This window comes from Chiloscyllium punctatum, chromosome 25 (genome assembly GCF_047496795.1).
Source record: "Chiloscyllium punctatum isolate Juve2018m chromosome 25, sChiPun1.3, whole genome shotgun sequence".
Classification (NCBI taxonomy): Eukaryota; Metazoa; Chordata; class Chondrichthyes; order Orectolobiformes; family Hemiscylliidae; genus Chiloscyllium; species Chiloscyllium punctatum.
The window spans coordinates 71053825-71081001 of record NC_092763.1 but is presented as its reverse complement, the minus strand read 5'-3'; the positions used below and the strand labels follow the sequence as shown (position 1 = coordinate 71081001).

Sequence of the window (27177 nt, the reverse complement as noted above, 5' to 3'; positions counted from 1 at the left end):
TCCCTGATGGCTTTAAAGAGCGTACCTAGACTTCACATATAGGGCAGGGTTACCTGGCTTGAATGCCTCAAACCTGGACTCAAGTACGGAGTGGATCTTCCATTTCATCTATTGTTTACAGTTGGAGAATAGACTAATTAACTTCTTTGGCACGCAGTCCTCTACACACTTACTGATGAAGCCTGTGACCATTATGGCGGAGGTGCCAGTGTTGGACTGAGTTGAACAAAGTCAGGAGTCACACACAACCAGGTTATAGTCCAACAGGTTTATTTATAATCCTGAGCTTTCTGAGCGCTGCTCCTTTGTCAGGTGAAGTGGACAAAGGAACTTCACTTCACCTGACAAAGGAGCAGAGCTCTGAAAGCTCCTGATTGTAAATAAACCTGTTGGACTATAACCTGGTACTGTGTGAAGTCTGTGACGGTAGTGCCATATTCATTTAAGTTGGCCGCTGAGTTCTTGAAAATGAGCCAGTCTACCAACTCCAAGCAGGAACTCATCTATTTCCTCAGACCAACACTGCACAATTTTCTGTGCCAGATCCTCACACTTCAGTCTCTGCTTGTGAGCCAGGAGAAGGTCTAATTTACCGAAATGCAGTTGGGAATAGAGCAGTAGGCGTCCTTGTTGTGCAGCAATGGCCCAGTGTTTGGACCCCTGTTGATGGTATCTTGGTGGCCTGGTTGAGGTCACCAGCTACAGTGAACACGCCCTCAGGATATTCCGTCCCAAGGCCATTTGTAAGTGTATATTTCATCAAGTGTGCTCTTCACTTCCACTAGATGTAAACTGCTGTCAGGTTAGTAAACTCATGCAGCAGGTTACAGGGACAGCACTTTGCTGTTAAGAGATTCTAGGTCTAGGGAGCAATAACACCACAGTGTCATCACATCCAAGCTCCAAGAAGTGTTGAACAGGAGGCCTTTGCCTTGCCCGAGGACACCGTGCAATCCATCTAGTGAATTGAGAAGCCCTCCGGTTGTAAGGCACAGTCAAGCAAAGTCCTTATCTCTGTAAAACAGTAGTCACTACAAAAATCTTTTTTTCATAATACCTCTATTCAATCTCCTCAGCTTTTTTTTGTAACATTATTTGCTTATAATTTGATTAACTCACACAAAACATCTGAAAATAATCATCTGGCAACATGGCAAGCGAAGCTAAACTCATACCTGCAGTTGGAGTAATTCAACACCATTATTAGGTTTCACTAACAGGCTTTATATAAAAAGGTTCTGTGGAAAATAACAGCAGAGAGCAATTAATTCATGGTAAAATCTACAGAAAAATTTGAAATGTCTCTTTTCTTTTGACAATTACAACTTTCAGACACCATGTGTACTTAATTGGAACCCTGTACACAAAAGCACTACACATGGACCTAGAAAATAGAACATTTCCTGGCTCTGCCTCACTATAGTAGTTTGTCAAATTTGGAACTAAAGTTTAAATTTTAAAAATTGCTGCTGAAAGGTTTAAATTGCATGGTGTTCAAAATAAGCACTAACAGCTTGTAGTTATAGAGACCTTTAACATAGCAAAACATGTCAAGGTGGTTCACAGAGTGCAATCTGCAAATTAACCTTTAACCAATGGGAACACCAGGACTGGTGACTGAAAACTTTGTCAGAGGTAAATTTTAAGGATCATCTTGAAGGTCAAAGAGATGTAAAGAAAGATTGATTTACAGAGGGAATTCCAAAGCTTAAACAGCAGAAGCAAAGCATTTTCCAAATTTCTTCAGTATAATTATTGCCATTATAATCTTAACACTTCTTAGCTTTATTTTGTTTCATGTAAAAACAAAACTGGAAACAAGTCAATATTATTGTTAGGCACGTGTTTCAAAATGAAGATCCTCTAATTGAAACAGTTTGTGAACACAGACACTGAATTTGTGAAACTTTTGTTGGGGTAAAATCTTAAATAGTTTTGGAAAAGTCAGCAAATAAATATCACTAGCTTCTTGCCTGTCCCCACAACACCCGCCCCCATCCTCCCAGCCCTTCTAATTTCCAAACCGAACTCTCCAGAACCAGCACCCTAACTGAGTGACTCCTTCACAATGTGCTCTCGGGTCATTAGATAATGCTCATTCTCCACTCACTGTCAAACCCATCCTTGTTCCCTGCAACCTTTCTCCCCAAAATCACTTGAACTTCACGCTGTTCAAACCACGTGTCTTCATTCTTTCGTTTTGGCCCAAATTTCCACTTCGCTGTTCTGCTTTCAATGTGATAAACACTGATGCAAGTTTAAAAAGGAAATAACTATTAACAGTATATCCCCAAGGTAAATTATGATGACCATTAATGAGATGAAATGGATCTGTGTTAATATAAACAATCTCGGATTTCCTTACATGACAGCCTATTAAGATATCAAACTATGCAGTTACTTTCTAACAAGTTTGTGGAAACCATATTTGAATTCCATGGTCACTCCATGGAATATACTCCCCAGGAAGAAGCAAGGAACAGTTATTAATTAATTCATTACAATGTAGATACACCTGCTGGTATACACAACAAAATGTGGTGAAAATAGAAAGCTAGAGAGAAACAGGTGACTTTGGGCACATGGTTACCCAAGTTCTTCATGACTACCATTTTCCCTTATGAATGGGTCTGAAGTAATTGACTGAGATTGACTGTTGTGCAAAACAACTCCATTATTGCTTTATCATGCAATTACTAGGATGATGGAAGCCAAGCTAGACCAACCTTGTTTTTAAGCCCTTCTTCAGGAAGGTCGATTCTCCTGCTCCTCGGATGCTGCCTGACCTGCTGCGCTTTTCCAAAAACACATTTTTCAGTTCTGATCTCCACCATCTGCAGTCCTCACTTTCTCCAACCTTGTTTTTTAACATTTAAACAACTCTTGTGGAGGAATTCTGAGCCAGCTTGTGTATAGCCTAATTCAAAAGATGGATGTTGGTCGTTTGAACATTGAAAGGGACTCAATTTTATTTTGGGACCACCTCATGCTTGCTCAGCGGAAAACCTAATCATTATTAGGGGTGGTAGACCACTGCAAGCAATCAGCTCCACAATAAATTAATGAGATCCAGCAGATCTAGTATTATTTACTGATTTTGAAGTTTTGAGCATTCAAGATTGCCAAAGGAGAGTGGAGTACAATTCATGTAAAGAGCTCAGTGTATAAAGTTCTCCTGCTACCTCCCACACACTCTATACACCATTTCTCCTCACTCAGGCATTACTGCAGGCATATGCTCAACGACTGTCCCAACCTGTTTTTCCATTCTCAGTCAATGCATGGATTTTGCGAGCAACTTGCCAACTGCCTCAAATTAATAAAAATCGATCAGATCTAGGCTGTGCAATTATTCCACCAGCCCCTCGTACTCTTAAGGCCAAATTCAGAGCTAGTACATCTGCAGAGAAAGTTAAGTTTTGGTAAGGGAACAGAATTCAGAAACATTTGGTTATTTGATTTATTGAACAAAAAGCAGCATGTACACAATACACATTTACAGATATTTCACAAATAGTATTACATGAAAGAAAACAAAACACAAAATGTCAATCTCTGTTTGGTCCACAATAAACAATTGCTATTTTACACCAAATGATTGCACTTCTTCTCAGGCCTGCTGAGAGTTCCTGCTTTGCACTGTCCTCCTTGATCAACACAAACTCATACTGCTAAAGCTTAACGATCTTTATGTCTGAAATACTTAATATGTCATACCCGTTTATATAACCACTCAGTGTAGCATTATATATAAAGTACATTATCCCCTTCTCTCTCTCTCCACCAATCAACATCTTAATTTCCCACCCCTCCTCCACAGCATTGGTGAAAAAACAACTTACAGAACATCCATAAAATACTAGTAACACAATTTATTCCAGATGACCAATTATTTGGGAGACTTTCATCATATATATTGATTTTTAATGGTACTCAGGACAGTTAATCTAGGTGTGGGCGGCTTGTCAAATATTGCAATTGAACTTAAATAATTGTTTTAAAATTAAAGGAGAAAAGAAGCTTTAATATAACAGCGGCAATACCTCAGTTTGAAATGCTGTCTGCAAAACTGATCAATTTAAGACATACCATAAAATTAAAGAATAGTTGAGATCAACAAGACTACCTGAAGCAATATCCCAAAGGGCACTGATATTTGTGTACCGAAACAATAATTTCATGTTGTCATAAAAGATAAGCTTTCCCTTCAGTGACTGATAATCACTGCTCAAAATGCATAGGGATTATTGTCAACTCCAATGCCTGTACAGTAACCTGGCAGAGCATGTCCCTCCTCAACACTGGTTAAAGCCACCCACTTTACTGTACCACTGATAGTCAGTCAGTCAAGAGCTGGCAACTTCCACAACGGGTTGACAACAGTCTCATTAGGGTAGCATTTTCTTTCATTTGTACATAGGATGTAGTTATCGTTAGCAAACCCAACATTTTTTCACCATACCTAACTACCGTTGAAGTGAGTGGCTTGCTACGCCATTTCAGAAGGCAGTTAAGAGTCAACCACAGTGCTGTGGATCGGAAGTTACATGTAGGGCAGACCAGATATGAATGGCAGAGTTTCTTCCAATAAAGGACATTAGTGAACCAGACGGATTTTTACTATGATAGTATGAAGCAATAGCTTCACAATCACCATTACTGGGATTAGCCTGCAATATTATTTTCTAATTTGAATCCTATCAACTGCAGTAATATGAGTGCAGCATCAGCAGTGGTACTGGCTAAACACACCTGTGAAACAACAAATCAAGGAAAAACACAAAGAGAGAAACTTTCAGATCTTAACAGCCTAAATAACAAAATAGATTTTAGTGATAAGATGTTATAGAGGCAAGGAATAGAATCTCAAAATGCATATCTTACATGCGCTCAAAAACTATCTTTGAAACCAGTACATATTTAACAAGATATTGAAACTACACTGAATGCTATTCTAAAGCAGTCTGCAGTCGCCACTGCTGTGGTAACACTTCGCTTCTGATCATGTTAAATGCCAAATCAAATTTATAAATTCAAGTCTGTCAACTAATCATTTTATGGAGTTCAGGCAGCATCCATGAAAGGTGAAACCTGAAACACTAACTCTGTTTCTCTCTCCACAGATTCTGATTGACTTGCTGAGTGCTTTCAACATTTTCTGTTTTAAGTTTTTCAGATTCTGCACTATTTTCCTTCTGTCATAATCTCCATAGTTTGGATTGCCTAGGAAGAAGCAACAGTTAGCAGAGGGTTAGCTACTTAGATAGTAGCTAATACAGCTTGATAATGCTAAGAATTAGCCAGATTGATTTGAGTTAATACAAGTTAAATCTAGTCTTTCCTAAATTCAATGCAATACACAGCTATGAACCATTTGAGAGAAAAGCTTTTGCAAGCTCAAGAAAATAAAGGATAAGAAACTTGAATAGGGTACTACTTACATTACATGGAATTTATCTTTTCTATTCATGCTTCAATTTTGCAGCAGAATCATAACATTGATAGGGCAAGTGTTTTGTAAAGTTGACTTCCATCCTAGGCTGAGATCAACACTACTGAGTGAATCACTCCCAAGATTATTTTACAATGATGTAAAACGATTCATTTCAGTGTTTAAATAGGAAGTTAGGCCACATTATGAACCTCAGTTGTAGAATGTAAATTAAAGCAGCAAACAAAAAAATGGCCACGATTTCATTGAATGGCAGTGCAGGTTCAAGGAGCTGTATCACATACTATTTAAACCACAACACGAAACTTTATGTGTAGACATATAAAATGACAAGAACAGACACTTTTAAACTGTTTCTGACTTCTGGTGCATTGCTAAGCAGATTCATCACACTGCTCCATCCCCAAAGCTGAATAAGCTATAGTACGTTCTTACCTACCCTCAGAACACAAGTAAATATCTCAAACTCCCCCCCACAATAAGTGATGCCTTAACCTTAACCCAATTTCTGTTTAAAAATTTCAGCAAGCAGACACCTCGATCGCCATTCAAAGAATACATAGCCATTAGAACTAGGAGGGGGCATTGGAGGCATTGATATATTACAGCAGTCTTTTACATTGCATCAAACACCTAACCAGAGACAAATGTTATTTGACAAGGGAAGGTGTTAATCTACTGAGTACTTAGGGTATTCAAAAAGCATGATACACTTTTCAAGGGAGTTAAACTGGCTAAACAGCCAATGGCATGAGGCAACCTACTTTAATATGTCACACAATAAAAATTCAAATTTCTGTTCATGCATTAAAAAGTTACATTTACTTTCTACACAACATATTATTGCACTCCATCTCTTCGTTAGGAATAAGACCAAGAACAATGCCACGCATCAGGCACACGGAGCAAATGTATTGTTGTCCAAAACACACAAGAAGTTTTCTTAATCCTCTTTCCAGGCAGATTCTTTAGAGACCTTCATTGCACTTAGATTTCTAAACGTTTGCAGCCATTTTTGGGAATACTAACTTCCCTAAGCAGAATTTTAATAAGAATGTGGCTGGGCGGCACTGTGGCTCCGTGGTTGGCACTGCTGCCTCACAGCACCAGGGACCCAGGTTTGACTCCAGCCTCAGGTGACTGTCTGTGTGGAGTTTGCACATTCTCCCCGTGTCTGTGTGGGTTCCCTCCGGATGCACTGGCTTCCTCCCACAATCCAAAGGTGTGCGGATCAGGTGAATTGGCCATGCTAAATTGCCTGTAGTGTTAGGTTCATTAGTCAGTGGTAAACATTGAGGAATGGGTCCTGGTGGATTACTTTTCGGAGGGTCGGTGTGGACTTGTTGGGTCAAATGGCCCGTTTCTGTACTGTAGGGAATCTAATCTAAGTAAATGAGTTCAGATTTATGATGATTTAATTATTATCATTCTGAGGGAAAGCTGTGATAAATAGACCTGAATGTGTTTTATATCAGGTCCCAGCACAATAAAGACAATCTCTTCAAACTAATATGAATGGGGGAGAAAAACTGCTTCTGGATTTACTATTAAGAGTTTTGTCCTGGATGTGAATATAAGTGCAGCCATCAAAACAAACTTCAGTTAAAGCTGTAAAATGACAGCACGGTGAACAAAGAAAGCACAGCTGCAAAACTAAAGAGTTGCAAAATTAATTGAAGTCTGTCTCTAATTGTCTTTTTATAACAACAGATGCAATTCACCTGGGGGTAGGGAGAGAAACGGGTGAAGAAATAGTTCCCATTCCTTGGCTCTGAAAAATCATAATTATTATTCTCAATTGTCACGGCAGTCGATTGGTAATGTAATTTCAGCTATTCTCTACCGATATTGTGCTAACCTTTTAATCATTATGCTACATGTAAAGCATCACTTAAGTATAGTTTACTCCCCTCAGTTCAAAGTTGGTCAATTCTACTTACCAGTTCCATCAAATTTCTTTGACCATTAAATTCTGAATTTGCAGTTTTATTTACATCATAATTCTGATTATTGATCATTCAAGTTTTATATGCAAACCTTGGAACTAACAGGCATAGGTTATATTAAAGTGTGAACTCAGCACAGTGTCTTTTTCAACATCAGTGCATTTCAATGTAGCAGTAAAATACCAGCACCTTTTCTACTCCTTGGGTGTAATCTTTACGAAAGCTGTAGGCACAGGAGCTCTGTTCACTTTTAAACTGACAAAAAAAGGCAAACAGAGACTGAATATAGATTCAATTTTACATTACTGGCAGCAGAATTCCATGTGCCAGATCAAGTCCCATTTATACAAGAATTAGTGCATGTTAATCATAAATGTACCATATCCAGACAGTACTATTTCATTCCAAAGTCCATTACCATCTCCAATCTTAATCAGGCATGTCGATGTTGAGCTTTTGAGGAGGAACAAAGTACTTCCCAGGGCTCTGGGTGATCACAACTCCAGTCTTTTTATGGAACATTGGGGCTATTTTGGCAGGCTCTGGTACAGGCATTTCCTCAGAGTCCTCGCTATCATCATGATGAAGTTCATATGAAATGTTTCCATATTCCCTCAAGAAAGGAAAGATCTCCAGGAGAAACTGGCAGAAGTCTTTGCGGATTCCAAACCACCCTACAAAAATATCAAAATCAGTGCTCTCAAGAGGTTCAAAAGTCATTCTCATCATTGAACAGCTAACAGCTCTACTGAGGGTCAAGTCCATTCCTTCAATACAATTTGGAATACAAGATCCTTTTAAAGATTAAAAGCAGTGAGTTTTTAGATAGCAAGGATGAATGCAGAACTCAAAATTGAAATTTTGAGTCTGAACCCATGTCCAATGTGGATGCATGAAAATTCAACAGTCAGCATATAACTAACATGGCATTCAAAACAAGGTATTTCCTCAGAGGGAATAAAGATCATTCCTGACTTACCCAATGGAATTAAATCTCTTCTTCCCAATCTTATCAGGCCTCCCCCTTCAACATGAGATAGTTACAGCACAGTCTTTGCTCAGTTCACCCATATCCCCAAAGATAGAATCAGATTCAAGGAAACATCTATTACAAAGAAATTTGGCCTTGGAAAGTTTCAACATGCACGTGGTGATGCTAGAAGAATGGCATTGCCAGATCGTCGGGAGAAGTTACACGAGGCCATGTTATAGTCCAATAGGTTTATTTGAAATCACAAACTTTCAGAGCGCTGCTCCTTCATCACTTCAGGATAATACACCCTTAAACGGGTGACTCTTTGTTCTGCGACTACACCCTCTAATCCTAGACTCTCCCACTAGCAGGAACAACCTCTCCTCTTCTACCTATCTAGCCACCTGAGAATCATGTATGTTTCAAAGAGGCCAGTTCTCATTTTCCTAAATTCCACTGAGGATAGGCCTAAGCTATTCAACTTTTCACACCATACGTGCTATCAACACAGTGAACCTTCTCTTGACCCATTGCCAATGGCAATATATCTTTCCTCAGATAAGGAGACCAAAACTTTTCAGTTCCCTACTTTTATGTTCCATTCCCTTTGAAATAAAGGTACATTTTCCATTTGCCTTCCCTAATAGCTGTAAAATTTGAATGCTAGCTTTTTATGATTTGTACAGGAGAACCCCTAAACCCCAAGCTGAATAAATATTTTATATTAGCTTCATGGCAGAAGACACCAATAGCATGCCAAGAACACTAAATAATGGAGAGACAAAAGAGGAATAGGAATTAAATACAACAAACAATACCAGAGAAAAAGTACGAGGAAAACTAATGGGGTTAAAGCTCAGAAAGCTCCCTGGGTCTGATGGGACGCATCCGAGGAAACTAAAGGAACTGACTGTAGGAGTTACTGGATGCACTGGAGTTCTTGCCACATTATACATCTTTTCTTTCTATTTCATGCTATCTTTAACTTCCCTGGTTAACCACAGCTGGCTTATCCCCTTCCTAGAATTCCCCTTTCTACTGAGATATATTTTTGTTGTGAGTCATGGAACATTTTCTTAAAGTTCTACCATTTTTCCTCAACCAAGTTTGTTCCTATGGTCTTTTCCTAATTGACTCCAGCTAGCTCTACCCTCCTTCCTTTGCAATGACCTTATTTACATTTAGCACAGTTGTTTCCAACCCAAGACTCTCCCTCTCAAACTGAATACTAAAATTTTACCGTGGTATGGTTCTTGCTTTCTAGGGGATCTTTTAATCCGACATCATTTATACAGTCATAGAGACGTACAGCATGGAAACAGACCCTTCGGTCCAACCCGTCCATGCTAACCAGATATCCCAACCAATCTAACCCCACCTGCCAGCACCCAGCCCATATCCCTCCAAACCCTTCCTATTCATATACCCATCCAAATGCCTCTTAAATGTTGCAATTGTACCAGCCTCCATCACATCCTCTGGCAGCTCATTCCATACGCGTACCACCCTCTGCGTGAAAAGGTTGCCCCTTAGGTCTCTTTTATATCTTTCCCCTCTCACCCTAAACCTATGCCCTCTAGTTTTGGACTCCCCGATCTCAGGGAAAAGACTTTGTCTATTTATCCCATCTATGCCCCTCATAATTTTGTAAATCTCGATAAGTTCACCCCTCAGCCTCTGATGCTCCAGAGAAAACAGCCCCAGCCTGTTCAGCCTCTCCCTGTAGCTCAGATCCTCCAACCCTGGCACATCCTTGTAAATCTTTTCTGAACCCTTTCAAGTTTCACAACATCTTTCCGATTGGAAGGAGACCAGAATTGCACGCAATATTCCAACAGTGGCCTAACCAATGTCCTGTACAGCCGCAACATGACCTCCCAACTCCTGTACTCAATACTCTGACCAATAAAAGAAAGCATACAAATGCCTTCTTCACTATCCTATCTACCTGCGACTCCACTTTCAAGGAGCTATGAACCTGCACTCCAAGGTCTCTTTGTTCAGCAACACTCCCCAGGACTTTACCATTAAGTATATAAGTCCTGCTAAGATTTACTTTCCCAAAATGCAGCACCTCGCATTTATCTAAATTAAACTCCATCTGCCACCTCTCAGCCCATTGGCCCATCTGGTCCAGATCCTGTTGTAATCCGAGGTAACCCTCTTCGCTGTCCACTACACCTCCAATTTTGGTGTCATCTGCAAACTTACTAACTGTACCTCTTATGCTCGCATCCAAATCATTTATGTAAATGACAAAAAGTAGAGGGCCCAGCACCGATCCTTGTGGCACTCCACTGGTCACAGGCCTCCAGTCTGAAAAACAACCCTCCACCACCACCCTCTGTCTTCTACCTTTGAGCCAGTTCTGTATCCAAGTGGCTAGTTCTCCATGTATTCCATGAGATTATTAAACCTTCCTCAATAAACACATTACCAGATCCAAAAACAGCATGATTCCTGGTTTGATCCACAACGTAATGTTCTAGGAAACTGTCTTCTTCTATGTGGATACCTCTGCCAATTTGACTTTCTCAATCTACTTGAAGATTGGTGCACTGTCTTTTTCAAATGCCCTCATTATTTATTCTCTGATTTATTCTCTGTCCTACCATTTGGCTTTTGTTAAGGGGTCAATAAATTAAAAGCAACAATGTCTTCTTCCCCTTGTTATCTCTTACCTGCATCCTACATCATTCGGTCCTCAATCATTTCTTGCTATTGTACTATGCTAATTACCCTAATTTCCACTGTTTTTCTATCTTTGTACACTCTGTCCATCCTGCCCCATTCTGGATCTTGTTATCCAAATAGCTGCCCTTTAATGCTGCTATCTGTTTTGACTTTGTAAATCTACATTTTGAACATCCTAAATATCAACCCCTATCAATTAGTTTGAAGCCCTCTCCACAACCATAGTTATTAGGTTCACCAGGACAGTGGTCCCAGCATGGTTCAAGTGAAGCCCATTCCATTAGATGTCTTTTACCCCAGTACTGATGCCAGTGCTCCACAAACCAAAATCCATCCCACCCACAGCAATCATTAAGCCATGCTCTTAACCCCTTGATTTTATTTATCTCATGCCAGTTTACCCATGGCTCAGGTATCATAAAGTCATAGAGATGTATAGCATTATTACCTTGGAGGTTCTACTTTTTAATTGAGCTCCCAATTGTTCAGCAGGATCTCCTCTATAGACCTATCAATGCTATTGGTACGAATGCGAATGATGCCAACTGGCCCCTCCCCTCCTATTCCAAGTTCTTCTCCAGCCCCAAGGGGATATCCTTAACCCTGCTACTGTCTAGGTAACACAACCTTCGGGACTCTCACTCCCAGTCACAGAGAACAATATCTATTTCCCTAATTGTAGTGTTCCCCCTTCCATTATTACATTCCAAATTCCTCTTCTTACTTGAATGGTACTTTGTACCACAGTGCCATGGTCAGTTTACTCATCCCTGCAATCCCTACCCATATCTGCACAGCTTGCAAGGACTTAATAGCGTTATTAAAGTGCCCATGGGTGGCGTTGCTGCTTCATCAACCCTAAAACTACATTTAAAAAAAACACTCCATCACAGAATTGCTATGGTGCAGGAGGGTGCCATTCAGCCCACTTATTTGCACTAGATCTCTGAGTATTTGGATTTCATGCCTATCTCAAGCCCTTTCTCCCTTAATCAAAAAATCAAATTAAACTTCACTCACGCACACTTAAATCCCCAAAGTCTCTATTCTATTTGTACATTGTTAAATTCTATTAGGTAGGAAAGAAAATTATTCGAACAATTCTCACCTCATATGCCCCTCTTTTTCTTCCTTTAAAATAACAGGTTCACAGTGGGTAATGCTGTTACACCATACCCACCCCACCCACATTTACTCTCTCTTGAGCTCAGTGAGGTAATACTGTACTGGCCAGGGTGTAAAACCAGTGTTCTCCATGATTCAATGGGATTCCCACCTGATGCGCCTCTCTGCTCTCACTCAGACGTGGGGAAATAGTTGCAATGACTGCACTCTGAAAGACTCTTCTGACAGGTTCTACTCCTTTTAGTCAATTCAGCTGCAAATGTTTTGAGCACGAACTTGGCCATAACATTGGCAGAATCAAGTCAAACTCTAACAAGTAACGTACTCGGAACAGGAACAGATACCAATCAACAATTTATCACAACTAATAGTCCTCTAGGAGCTCATTCGGAAGACATGGACAGGTGAGCAGAAAACAACAATATTAAGAATAAAATTGAATGTGGGCTTGTGTTTTTTTCTTAAAAACTTTAATAACTAGCGCTCAAACCAAGATGTTCTCTATGCATACATTCAGTATAATATGATATTTATTAGACGCTGAGGAAGTGTTGTGAACAGTAATGAAGTGTAATGAATATTGCTAGTCCCAAACAATATTTAATCAGGACATAGCTATCACTATATTTGCACAGTCTGATCTCATTACTGTAATGAGCCACTGCACTATTGCAACAACATACATCAAAATAATTTCTGTAACAAGTTAAATGCACACGATTCATACTTACAGTGATTACCTCCTTTCTGTCCAAATGTGGTTGCCATTAATGTTATCAGAGAGAGCCAGAGAGGGATGAAAATTGGTATATAAGAAAAATTATTGTGGCCATCCAGTTTGTGAACCAAAAGAATCTAGGGAGAAAAACCAAAACTATAAATACCTATAGGGAGAGATTTGACACTCCATCTGGGGCAAAGAGAAACCACACAAGGGTGACTGTCTCAGCCGTCTGATTTGGACAGTCTTGTGCCAGGTTGGCATGCACGCCAAAAATACTTTTGAATTCAAGCCCAACTCATACTTGAATATCCTCTACTCGAATATTAAGTTCGCCAGCTAGCTTGAGAAGGAATATTCATTGGATTATTTGGAGTAGTAGTGAAAAGGACATCAACCCCAGGCTGATTTTGTGCATCACCTTGTGAACACTATGAAGTGGTGACAGCGTCTTAGGGTGAAAAATGATAAAACCAAAGTCAGCGAGGGGAGAAAGAGACTTGAACTAAGGTTTCATGACTCAACAGTCCTCTCCCTGTGGCTTCCAGATTGCTACTGATCATTGCATTTCAAGGCTGGCTTGTAAAAACACAATACTTGTCAAAGGCTTTTTGTGCTTGATCAATCAAGTATAATGACAAAGTAAAACTTAAACCTGGAAATTCCCTAAATGAATGAAACTGTCCACTAAGCATCAATATATCTTCAGCAATCAAAGTCAGATCAACCAAACACTAGCTGCAGTAATGCTCGAGTAACTGAAGAATGCACTGACCCCACTGCCAAAGCAAGTTGCATACCTCGAAGGTCAAAAGCGGAACAACAATGGTCATCCAACTGATAGCCATTGTAACATGGGTCCGTCTTTGTTCAGCTATCACATCCATAGACCGCAAGAAAAGTACCGACCACACAATGTAGTAGAGCACAACAAGGCAGAGAAATGACATCAGGATCCACAAAGGAACACAGACCACCTACAAAAGAAAATCAGCAATATCTGGCTGAAGAAATTATACTGTTTTTAAAATGAATGTTGCTAAATTTACACGTTTTTCATTTCACTGATGTGTTCTACCTATGATAATATTCAGTTACTCTGAGCCTCTTGACATGTTGAAGATTTAACAACAGTAACTAATATTGTAATACAATGCACAGAACATCAAAAACAGCTCAACTCACTTCATGGCTCTTATAATCTGCTTATCACAGATAATGCATAATGTTTTGCTTCCCAAAGCAGCCAAGTGACTTATCTGCATGCCTTTTAACACCCAGCAGAATAAACCTTCCTGAACCCGGTATATAATGTTAAAAGAGATGTAGAGCTTTCTGATGCAGTTTACTTAAATGTATTCCTATGCTAGTGAGCAGTGAGAGTAAAAAATATATGAACTGCCAGTTGTATCTATATCCTGCTCAAATTGAACCAATTGGATTCCATTTCTTTTAAAGGTAGGTTCCTTGACTCGTTGCTGGAAAAGCTCAACAGGTCTGGCAGCATCTGTGGAGAAAAATCAGAGTTAACATTTCAGGTTGAGTCGCACTCCCCCCGAACTGATGGTAGCTAGGAAAATGTCGGTTTACATGCAAAAGGCGCATTGGATGGGGGTGGTGATGGCAGTGGGTCTAATAGCTGACTATGTGTTAACAAGACTGTTGTGCGAGGGTTGGAAGAGGTCAAGCTTGGGAGAGCTCAAGCCCGAAAGTTATTGAACTCGATATTGAGTCTTAGCGTGAGGGAGGAGGTAAGGAGTTAACAACAGGTGGGCATAGAGCCCAACTGCTCTTCTCTCTCTTTGGGTGTTATCTCCATCTGTCATTTAGTCCTTAGCACACTCTCTCCTACTCATTCTTCTCCCCCCACATCTTCTCCATACAAACCGACACTTTCCTAGCTTCCAACAGTTCTGGGGAAGGGTCACTTGGTCCAAAACGTTAACTCTGATTTCTGTCCGCAGATTCTGCCAGAACTGCTGAGCTTTCCCAGCAATTTCTCTTTATGTTTCTGATTTACAGCATCTGCATTTTTTTTTATTTTCCTTGACTCACTGTCTACTGATGGTTCATCTTCACTGTCTCCAGAGCAGTTTTTGTCAGTGGTGTTTGTCATTGCCTTCCTGTCACAGGGGTGGAGCAAGGAGGTAAGTCTCAAGTCTACCTCAGAATGTGGACTGAAACCCTTTGGTGGACATTTCTACAGACAGGTAATGTCCATCTTAACAGACCATTCCACACAGTATTCAATGCTAGTAACGGACCATGGAAGAGAAGCCTGAAATCAGAGTCAATTTTGACCTTTAAAATGCATTGAAATATCTCTGAGACAGAAAGAGAACATTAGAACAGGAGATGACCATTCAGCCTTCCATGCTGATCTGTATCTCAAATAATATTTATCTGCCTTAGCTCTATATACCATAATAATTGCCCAACAAACTAATGATCTCGTTACTGAAAGTTTTTAAATTGACTCGCACATCCAGGATAAAATTCCAAATTTCTATTACTGGCTGCGGGAAAACATCTCCCATTTTGCCTCAACTCATGCCCCTCTATTCATTACCAGCACACAAAAGAAATGCTAAGCAATCAGTGGAAGAAAAGTTACCAGCCAAGGCCACTTGATGATGTCATCCAGTCTTAGAGCAATGAATATGAACTGAAGAATGTTCACAGAGCACAGGATTTCTAACTGATGAACAGAGTAAAAAAAAGGAAACGCAACAAAATGTTACTCAAGGTATTCATACAACATTTTAATATTGTTAAAAGTATGTACATCAACATTTATTTGTAATATTAGCAATAAGATAAAAATATAAATTTAAAATAGTTTAATCCATTACATCAGATCTTTATACCTGAAATGAAAACAGAAAATGCTGCAGAAACTCAGGTCCGGCAGCATCTACGGACAGAAAGCAGAGTCAACATTTCAGATCCAGAACTCTCCTTCAGAATTCAGCTGAGTTCAGATGAATTTCAATGCAGAGAAATGTGAGCCATTTTGTTAGAAGAAACACGGGATGACAATACAGACTCAATGGTACAACTATGAGGAGAGTACAGAAGCAAAGAGACCTTGGGGTTCAAGTATACAATTCTCTGACAGTGGTCAGGGAGGTTGAAACAGCTGTAAAGGAGGCTTACAGGATCCTTGAGTTTATGAACAGAAGCATAGAATATAAAGCAAGAAAGTGATGCTACACCTCTACAAATCATTGGTCAGACCACATTTGGACTATAACCTTCAGTCTGGGTACCTTAGTTAAGGAAGGATATTAAAGCCCTGGAGAGAGTTCAAAGTAGATTTACTGGAATGACACCAGGAATGTGGGATCTTAGACATAAGGAAATAAATTAGTCTTCTACGTTCCAACAAGAATAAGCCTAAGAGGTGACCTAAATGAGGAGTTCAAAATTATGCACAATTTTTACAGAGTAAATAAAGATATTCTGTTTCCACTAGTTGGTATGACAGTAACTAAGGGTCACAATTTCAAGATTATCAGCGAGACAGCTAGAAGTGAGATGAGGAGAAACCACTTTACTCAAAGTGTTGTTAGGATTTGGAATGCACTGCCTGGGAGACTGGTGGAGGTGGATTCCACAGGAGGTTTCAAAGTACAGCTGAATAAATATTTGGAAGTGATTAATTTGGAGGAGATATGCTGCAAAATGGGATGAGTTAGGTAACTCTTAGGAGCCGGTATAGACGCAATAGAGCCTCCTTTTGTATTATATGATTCTATGCTGCCAAACATGCTGAGTTTCTCCAGCTCTTTCTGCTTTTGTTTCAGATTTTCAGCATCTGCGATGCTTTGGTTTTTTTTTTGTTTATATCTGCAAAAATTGATGTGTGATAGCCAAAACAAGGTTTTAACTCCACTCAAATAAAAGCAAAGTATTGTGGATGCTGGAGACTGAAATAAAATCAGAAAATGCTGGAGAAACTCAGCAGGTCTGACAGCATCCCTGGAGACAGAAACAAAGTTAATGTTTCACATTTGATATGACACATCTTCAGAACAGAACAGTCTTTCAAAGAAGAGTCACATCAGGCTGGAAATGTTATCTCCTTTTATCTATTCACAGATGCTGCCACACCTGCTGAGTTTCTCCAGCATTTTCTGCTATCTTGTTTTGAATTCTACTAACCAGGTTTGAGTTGCATTGGCTGTTTTGGTTAATTCATATATTAATTACGGTATTCTGCAGACAGGCGCGTGCGCGCTATTGTGTATCATTTCTTAACAACAATTTCCATTTTTATAAAATCTCTGAAGTAGAATTTGCTGTGCAGGAACTATTATCAAATAATAGTTTGATGCATAAGGAGGTATCAGCGCTGATTACCAGAAGTTGGTTGAAGAACGAGGTTTTAAGGAGCTAACATATTAAATACAAGGTTTGCCCAACTAACAACGATCTCTAGCAAGGATATCTTACCTCCAAAGACCGATCATGTCGAAATCCCCATACACAAGCAGCTACTGACACCGGAGATACAAAGAACAGAGGCATGAAGACAAGGAGCCAGAAGTGAGTGCCTCGTTCAATCCGGTCACACACCAGAACTTCAAACATCAACAACAAAAGGTGGATTCCCACAGCTATCAGCATTGCTTTAAATTCCACACAGGTTTCTCCTTCAGCCCTGTATTGAAAGAGAAGTAAAGATGAAAGAAAAAAAACAACCTGCAATTTTACAGCAGACTTATTAATGGATTCAAATTAACAGAGATTCAATCAAAGAAGAGTATGGACTGTTGTAGTGCTTTTGATTTACTTTAAATGCAGGAAAATGGAGCTAACTGGATTGCTGTTTCTAAGAACTGAGATAGGCATGATGGATCAAGTGGCTTCTATCTGTACTATGTCATTCAATGCTCAACAATAACCTTCTCATCTAACCTACTTATATATAGTGTCCTTAATCATCTCAAGTGATATACAATGTTAAATAGAAGAGGTTAAAATGCGACACAGAGTCCAGTCATAGATCCGTTGAAATAACCTGATCAGACAGGTTATGAAGCATCTCTAGAGCAGGTGGGACTTGGACCAGGGCATTCTGGCCCAGAGGTAGGGAACAAACCAGTCATATATTAATCTCTTCAAGGAAGTTTGACTTTTAATTCACCAACTCCAACAAAACTGTTACTTACTCACCATGTTTCTACACAAGTTCTCACCTAATTATCATTGAATTAAGATGTAACCCTCACCTGTTCCTTAGTTCCACTAGGTTTCAGAACATCAGATATTAACAGACAGAACTATTAACTAACTGACACTTGAACTTCCTCTCACAGAATATAAATTAGCCCGATAGTTTCAAAAGGAGCATCCACTGATACATTCACTTCTTGACACAAAGGAATATTCTGAATTTGGAATTCAGGTGATAACAATGTAACAAATTAATTGTTACCATGTTGATTTCCCATCATATCCCAAGATTTGAACCAGAGGACACCATCTCAAAAAAGACGCATGCCATTTCGGACCTCCCTTATTCACAGGATAGTGAATTTAGATTAGATTCCCTACAGTGTGGAAACAGGCCCTTTCGGCCCAACAGATCCACAATGACCCTCCGAAGAGTAACCCAGCCAGACCCATTCCCCTACTCTCTATTTACCCCTGACTAATGGGTCTAACACTATGGGCACTTTAGCACGGCCGATTCAGCTGACCTGTACATCTTTGGATGGTAGGAGGAATCCGGAGGACTCAGAAGAAACCCACGCAGACACGGGGAGAATGTACAAACTGCACGCAGTCGGTCGCCCGAGGCTGGAATTGAACCCGGGTCCCTTGCGCTGTGAGGCAGCAGTCCTAACCACTGAGCCACCGTGCTGCCACGTCTGCTCCAGAAAGGCTGTGGAGCTCAGTCATTGAGTATATTCAAAACAGAGGCAATAGATTCCTAAATAGCAAAGTTGACAGAGGGCATATAGGAAGGGTGTGGAAAAATGGCATTGAGGTAGAACGTTTGTCATGGCCAATTGATTGGCAGGGTGGGCGGGCTATTCCTATTTCCCATGATCCACTAGCTGCCTACAGGCTGTGCACTGTCCTGGATGCTTCTTTCTTCGGCATTTTTCAAATTAAACCTTCAAGCTGCCTTGCTAAGTTTTGGGTGGCATACATACTTGACGTCACACTTTCAGTCACTGCTCACCTGTACTGCGGATTCCGTGCCCACACTCCTGTTCCCACTGAAGCTCCAATGATGACCATGAGTTTCCATAGCCAGACAGGCGTAAAGACGGCCCAATAACTCCACTGGATAATCCCATCCAGGCGCAGAGAAAGCAAAACAGAGAACAGTAGCAGGCAGGCATAGATCAGGAACTTGCTACAACAGAGGGAAGTGAGACAGAGACAGATCGAGGTTATATGGTTGTCATTGCTGATCTAAAAGACTAAATACATAAAAGCTGCATAGTGCTAACTTACCTGCACAGCCAATGAGGAAGTGAGCATTGTGGCATGGATGACACTTTTTCGTATTCTTTAATAAGGCTACTTAGGAATTTCCCAAACAGACTACATATAAAGGGATATGCAAATATTAGAATAGGAAGAGGTTATGTGTATGTGTCCATAATATCTACATGGACCAGTGGGCAAACGTTATGTGTCTATGCTGTGAATCACCTTTTATCAAATTAAACAGAATTGTTTAAACTTTGTAAATGGATGTCTTCCACTCATAGGTAGGATACCAACAACAGTGTAATGTTAAAAGATTAACTAGGAATATCTCTCTGGACATTGGTGTAATATTAAAGAGTTAAACTGCACGGAGTGAACATTTTGGAAGTGGGTGGGGACAACATTCATGCAAGAATGCAAATCACCCACACCCCAATTAGACAGGCATTTGCTGCTACTCCCCTACTATTATCAAATTAAATTATCATTCAATCTCTTCCATTCAGAATGGCTTTCTAGCCATCCCCTGAAGCTAGGTTCATCGCACCTGCATTGTCCTGGGGAATCAGCGAGTCAAGAAATTGTCTGCATCAATTCCCCAGGATTAGGGCATTAACATATGCATTATCTCAGAGGATGATCTCATTCTACCACTGTCCCTGGGGTAACATGTGACTGTGAGGCTAGGGGTTGTCTTGAGTGTCTTGTGACTGTGGGGGAGTGGCCGGAGTGTCCGTAAGTATTGCCAACTGATCTCTATAAAGGGGATGTATTTCCTTTGTTTGGGGCCTCACTTTGACTTGACTTCGCATGTCTACGAAGAGGGTCAAAGGGGTCACCTACCTTGTACAGGCTTTAATAAACTTTAACTGTTTGCAGAAGTTGGTGTGTGCGAATTACATCTCGTGTGAGAAACCTCGGGATAAGAACCTAACAACAGAGTCAGGTTTATACAGAAACGATCCAACCCATCCTTGCTGACTAGATATCCTAAACAGATCTAGTACCATTTGCCAGCATTTAACCTATGTGCCTCTAAACCCTTCCTAATCATGAAGCCATCCAGATGCTTTTTAAATGTTGCAACATCTCTTCTGACAGCTCGTTCCATACACACACCACTCTGCATGAAAAAGTTACCCCACAGGTCCCTTTTAAATCTTTCCCCTCTCATCTTAAACCTAAGCCCTCTAGTTTTGGTCTCCCCTACCCTGGTATAAAAACCTTAGCCATGCGCCGCCATGATTTTATAAACCTCTATAAGGTCACCCCATTGTCTCCAGGGAAAAAAGCCCCAGCCTGTTCAGCCTCTCCTTATAGCTCAAACCCTCTAATTGTCGGCAAAGTCCTTATAAATCTTTTCTGAATGTTTTCAAGCTTAACGACATCCTTCATATAGCAGGGAGACCAGAATTGCACACAGTATTCCAAAAGTGGCCTAACAAACATCCTGTCCAGCCACAACATGACATCCTAACTCCTGTACTCAGTGCACTGACCAATGAAGGCAAGCATGCCAAACACCACCTTTACCCCCTGATGGCCTAGGAAGCCACACAGTTCCAGGATAATTAGGGATGGGCAATAAATGCGGACCCAATAAATAAAAACCTGAGGGCACTGTAACCTCAAAATCTGGTTCAGATGTAGAGCAGACCCTTCATACAGCTCCATGTATTATTGTAGTGTGGTGTCAGACTGAGTTTAGAAGTTAAAAATGTGTTGCTGGAAAAGTGCAGCAGGTCAGGCAGCAAAGGAGAAGGAGAATCGACGTTTCAGGCATAAGCCCTTCTTCAGGAATAAGGAGGGTGTTCCAAGCAGGCTAAGATAAAAGATAGGGAGGAGGGACTTGGGGGGAGGGGCATTGGGAATGCGATAGGTGGAAGGAGGTTAAGGTGAGGGTGATAGACCGGACAGGGGTGGGGGTGGAGAGGTCGGGAAGAAGATTGCAGGTCAAGAAGGTGGTGCTGAGTCTGAGGGTTGGGACTGCGAAAAGGTGAGGAGAGGGGAAATGAAGAAGCTGGAGAAATCTACGTTCATCCCTTGTGGTTGGAGGGTTCCTAGGCAGAAGGTGAGTCGCTCTTCCTCCAGGCGTCCTGTTGCCATGGTCTGGCGATGGAGGAGGCCAAGGACCTGCATGTCCTTGGCGGAGTGGGAGGGGGAGTTGAAGTGTTCAGCCACGGGACGGTTGGGTTGGTTGGTGCGGGTGTCCCAGAGGTGTTCTCTGAAACGTTCCGCAAGTAGGCGGCCTGTCTCCCCAATTTATAGGAGGCCACATCATTTACTGCATCCGCTGCACCCGATGTGTGTGGAGGTGCAGGTGAATTTCTGATGGATATTGAAGGATCCCTTGGGGCCTTGGAGGGAAGTGAGGGGGGAGATGTGGACGCAAGTTTTGCATTTTGTGCGGTTGCATGGGAAGGTGCTGGGAGCGGAGGTTGGGTTGGTGGGGGTGTGGATCTGACAAGGGAGTCGCGGAGGGAGTGGTCTTTCCGGAACACTGATAGGAGTGGGGAGGGAAATATATCTTGGTGGTGGGGCCCGTTTGGAGGTGGCGGAAATGACGAAGGATGATCCAATGTATCTGGAAGTTGGTGGGGTGGTAGGTGAGGACTAGTGGGGTTCTGTCCTGGTGGCGATTGGAGGGGCGGGGTTCAAGGGCGGAGGAGCGGGAAGTGGAGGAGATGCGGTGGAGAGCATCGTCAACTACGTCTGAGGGGAAATTGCAGTCTTTGAAGAAGGAGGCCACCTGGGTTGTTTGGTATTGGAATTGGTCCTCCTGGGAGCAGATGCGGCGAAGGCAAAGGAACTGGGAATATGGGTTGGCATTTTTACAGGGGGCAGGATGGGAGGAGGTGTAATCTAGGTAGCTGTGGGAGTCAGTCGGTTTATAGTATACGTCCGTGTTGAGTCGGTCGTCCGAGATAGAGATGGAGAGGTCAAGGAAGGGGAGGGAGGAGTCTGAGACGGCCCAGGTAAATTTGAGGTCGAGGTGGAAGGTGTTAGTAAAGTGGATGAACTGTTCAACCTCCTCATATGAGCACGAGGTAGCACCGATACAGTCATCAATGTAGCGGAGGAAAAGGTGGGGGGTGGTGCCAGTGTAGCTGCGGAAGATGGACTGTTCCACATATCCAACGAAGAGGGCCCATGCGGGTGCCCATGGCTACTCCTTTGGTTTGGAGGAAGTGGGAGGATTGGAAGGAGAAGTTGTTAAGAGTGAGGACCAATTCAGTCAGTCGAAGGAGAGTGTCAGTGGAAGGGTACTAGTTGGTTCGGCAGGAAAGGAAGAAGCGGAGGGCTTTGAGACCTTCGTGATGGGGGATGGAGGTGTATAGGGACTGGATGTCCATGGTGAAGATAAGGCGTTGGGGACCGGAGAAGCGAAAATCATGGAGGAGGTGGAGGGCGTGAGTGGTGTCCCAAACGTAGGTGGGGAGTTCTTGGACTAAGGGGGACAGGACCGTGTCAAGGTATGCAGAAATGAGCTCAGTGGGACAGGAGCAGGCTGAGACAATGGGTCGGCTGGGGCAGTCAGGTTTGTGGATTTTGGGTAGGAGGTAGAAACGGGTGGTGCGGGGTTGTGGGATTATGAGGTTGGAGGTGGTGGATGGGACAATCTTGGTTACAATATTGAAATATTCAAACACAAACCAAAAACACACATACAGAGCTCCAGGGTTCATAAGTTCTCTTGGTAGCAGTGAGTCATTCACAGAAACAGGCAGCCTCCAACATCCTAATAGTTTTACCAGCTGCAAGCCACATTCCGGTAGCTATTGCTCTCTCACTGCGGACATAGAATACCCAAATATATTAGGACATCCTGTGCAGCAGCTTGACCTTTTCTCAAAAAGACTAAAAGCTTAACCTTTTAGAGGAAGGTCTGGATAGAGTGTCTAATTATCTTTATCTGCAGATGTAAGAGAGTCCAAACCGTCTAAACCTGTGAACCATTCAGACTGTCTGTCACTATTACCTGGCGTACATTAATTGAAAGAAAACTTCAGCAGCAAATTCATGTCACAATAAACAGACTCAAGATACAGCACACTCCTGGCAAACTATTAATTCTCAACTCCTACCAATTTCAAAAGATTTTACCACACATTAGAAAGCCCTCTTTGGCTATTGGACCTTGCACAGCATTGTGACATTCCAGAATTACTGTATGTGTGATTCCAATGAATTGATGCTGCGGAGCAATGTACACACTTCTCTCCACAAACTCAAAGCATCCTGCAGATGCTGGAAACTGGAAATTAGAAACAAAAGATGCTGGCAACAGGTCAGGCCTGCAGGTGGACCAGGCCGTGACGTCATGGCAGCCATGGACAGAAGGGCTGAACTCCTGATCAGGTGTGAGAGTGACTGTCGGTGGCATCAAGGCAGCATTTGATCAATTGAGGGATCAAAGAGCCCAAGCAAAACTGGAATCAATAGGACACAGAAAAAGCTCTCCAATTGTTGGGATTAGACCTAGTACAAAGGAGGTCGGTCACCTCCATCCCTGGACATCATTGCAGGCATTCAGGGGAGTGACCTAGGCCCAACCATCTGCTTCACGACAAAGGGTTTTGCTCATGATTACCCAATACCCAGCACCATTTGCAACTTTTCAAATACTGAAGCTGTCCACGTCAAAACATGGACATCATTCAGGTTTGAGCTGATAAATGACAAGTAACGTTCATGTCAAGCAATGAATATCTCCAACAAGAGCAAATCTAACCATCAACTCTTGACTTTCAATGGCATTACCATCACTAAATCCACCAATACCAGCATTGTACAGTATTACAAGAAACTGAACTGGAGTAGCCATATAAATGCTGTGGATACAATAGCAGGTCAGAGATTGGCAAATCTGCATTGAGTATCTCACCTCCTGACTTTTCAAAACCTGCCCACCAGCTGCAAGCTATAAGTGCAATGGAATTTCTCCACTTGTCTGGATGAACACAGCTCCAACAATATTCAAATATTTTGACAATTCCAGCACAAACCAACCTGCTTGATTGGCACCGCATTCACCACCTTCAACTTTCACATCCTGCATAATCACTGTACATAATTTGCAAGATACAAGCTAATAAGTCCTTAGACACCCTCCAAACCCAAAACCTCTATCACCACGAAGGGTAAGGGCAGCAGAAATATGAGAATGTCACCACCTGCAAATTTCCCTCCAAACCACTCACCATCCCAACTTGGAACCATGTCATTATTCCTTTAGTGTTACTGGGGCAAAATCCTGGGACTCCCTCCCTATCAGCACTGTGGGTGTAGCTACGCCATAGGGACTGTAACAGTTCAAGGCAGCAACTCAGTATTACCTTCTCAAAGGCAATTTAGAATGGACAATAAATAGTGGCCCAGCCAATAACACCCACATCCCATGAATGATTAAAATAGAATTTTCCTCATCTGTTATCAGTGTCATTCCCCTGATAGCATATACAAGGCTGAGATAATTTTTAAACAGTATGGGAATCAAGGCTTATTCGTGAAAAGAGTTGAGGATTATCACAGCAGCCTTGATTTTACTGAATGACTCAATGGGTTGAATGGCCTCTTCTGCTCCTGCATCTTGTCGTCTTATAGGAATGAAAAGAACCTGACAAGTTGATTACTTTCCCATTGATTAAGCAACTCATCCTGCAAACCAGCTCAGAACTCCAGCATGCAGGCTTTAACTGGGGCTCCTGAAACCATAATCCATTCAGTATCAAATGTAGATTTGTTGGTTGCACTTTAAGAATTTGTCAATATTTGGGAATAAGAACTCATGGGGACTGTCAGGTCTTGTGGTTCGCTTGTCATGTGAATTTGTTGGAAAAATCAAACTTTTAATCAATGTATACTAGTGAACAGGCTGGATGGTTTATAGGTTCAGGTGTGGATCATCCTAAAAGGGTTCAAGTCCAAGAATTTCACTGCAACAATATAGGCTGCTGTACTATTGGAGGAGGGTCCTGATATATAAATGTAAAATATTCCATGGCTTATTTCAAATTGCAGGCATTCTATCCTCAGTGTCCCTGCCAGTAATTTTTAGTGATGTTTGAAGGATAAAAAGACTCAGATCACTGTAGTATTGCTGCTTGTGGGATCCTGCTTTGCACAAATTGGGTACCATATTTCCTACAATGCAAATGACAATAATTCAAACGTTTTATTGGCTGTAACGTGCAACGGGATGTCCTATAATAATGAAAGATGCTAAATAACTAAGAACATAAAGAGGAGTAGAAGGAGGCCATTCTGCCCCTTAATCCTTCCCTGCCATAAAATCATGACCAATCTGCCCCAAAATACCTTTGCATTGTATACCACTCAGCGAGTACTGTGCAATAGCATTTGCAATTACCTCTTCATAAATGAGATCAATGCAGTTTTCAAATAAAATTGTTCTAATTTAACAGGGTGTTGTAGTACTCTTGCTGTGCATCTAGTTCCTGATGCAGAATCAGCAGTGGAAACCCAGGCTTAACATATCTGGACACCAGGCGAATTATCAGCACTTTCAAGGCACTTTTACTTTCGGTTTTGTATTTTCAGTCAGCGATCCTTTTAACTTGAATTACTGGTGCATTAAATGCCTGGTGCAGCGAGGGAGGGGAGAGATTACAGGCTGGCAGCTCAGGCCCGGCTGTTGCAGTAACCCAAGCCCGAGGCTTCTGTGCTGCACGTTAGGCCTTCCTTTCCTTTCCCCTGCCCCAGACACCGGCCTCTCGCCTTCCCTTCTTCAGTCCCCTCCTGCTCCAACCGGGAACCGAATTGTTTTGTTTTTATTACCTGGGATTGAAGTCCTGGAAGAGCCCGCGGAGATTCATGGCTCTGTAGTGCCCAGTGAGAGCAGCCTCCAAACCCTCTCTGTCTCTCCTCTCTCCCAGGAGGCGCTCATCCAGGGACCCGCCTAAGTGCCAACCCCTGCAGTCAATCAACCAACCTCCCAACCCTGGCCTGGCCCATCCATCAGAACCCATCAGCCAGAGTGCAAAGCAAACCTCTCCACTAAACAACAAAAATTAAACTCCAGGATTAGGTTTCCAACTCACTACACACCATCCAGTTCATAATTCTTTACAATGATACATATCTTGTTCAAAAGCAAGGCAAGCAAATGGCTAATGATTGTTTGAACTCCAGGAGCAATTTGGCTGCTCCACTCAACAATTTTGTACAATTTCAAAAATTAGGAAACGCTTTGAGCGCAAAAATATATTGGTCGGTGGAGGTTTGAAATTTTCATGATCGAAATGGCCATTGATGTTCTGAACAAAGAGGTGCTGGATATGGGGCAGCACAGTGGCTATCACTGCTGCTTCACAGCACCAGGGACCCAGGTTCAATCCCACCCTTGAGTGACTTGATGTGTGTGGTTTACGTATTCTCCCCATGTCTGTGTGGGTTTCCTCCTGCAGTCCAAAGATGTGTAGACTGGGTGGATTAGCTATGGGAAATGTAGGGAGTGGGTAGGATGCTCTTTGGAGGTTCAGTATAAATTTGATGAGCCAGATGGCCTGCTGTGTCCAGTTTTGGTCCCCACACCTCAGGAAGGACATACTGGCACTGGAACGTGTCCAGCGGAGATTCACACGGATGATCCCTGGAATGACAGGTCTAGCATATGAGGAACGGCTGAGGATACTGGGATTGTATTCGTTGGAGTTTAGAAGATTAAGGGGAGATCTAATAGAGACGTACAAAATAATACATGGCTTTGAAAAGGTGGATGCTAGAAAATTGTTTCTGTTAGGCGAGGAGACTAGGACCCGTGGACACAGCCTTAGAATTAGAGGGGGTCATTTCA

At 41.8% G+C, this 27177-nt stretch overlaps 1 protein-coding gene across 1 annotated transcript; it reads right to left on the bottom strand.

The window, feature by feature from the left end:
* Positions 1 to 3446: 3446 nt before the first annotated feature.
* On the bottom strand, positions 3447 to 26293 carry tmem185 (transmembrane protein 185). The gene is made up of 7 exons (XM_072595534.1): positions 26160 to 26293; positions 19105 to 19281; positions 17367 to 17574; positions 15526 to 15609; positions 13712 to 13888; positions 12922 to 13045; positions 3447 to 8072 (listed from the first exon to the last, which is right to left on the bottom strand). The coding sequence occupies exons 1-7, from the start codon at positions 26195 to 26197 to the stop codon at positions 7828 to 7830; spliced, it is 1053 nt and encodes a 350-aa protein (XP_072451635.1). The 5' UTR covers positions 26198 to 26293; the 3' UTR covers positions 3447 to 7827.
* Positions 26294 to 27177: the final 884 nt, after the last annotated feature.

Coding starts and splice junctions, on each gene's coding strand:
- tmem185 (XM_072595534.1), bottom strand. CDS start 26,197: ATGAATCTCCGCGGGCTCTTCCAGGACTTCAATCCCAG. Junction 13,046..13,711: donor TTCCGCTTTTGACCTTCGAG/GTATGCAACTTG, acceptor TTTTCTCCCTAG/ATTCTTTTGGTTCACAAACT. Junction 8,073..12,921: donor ACAGAAAGGAGGTAATCACT/GTAAGTATGAAT, acceptor ATATTTTTGTAG/GGTGGTTTGGAATCCGCAAA.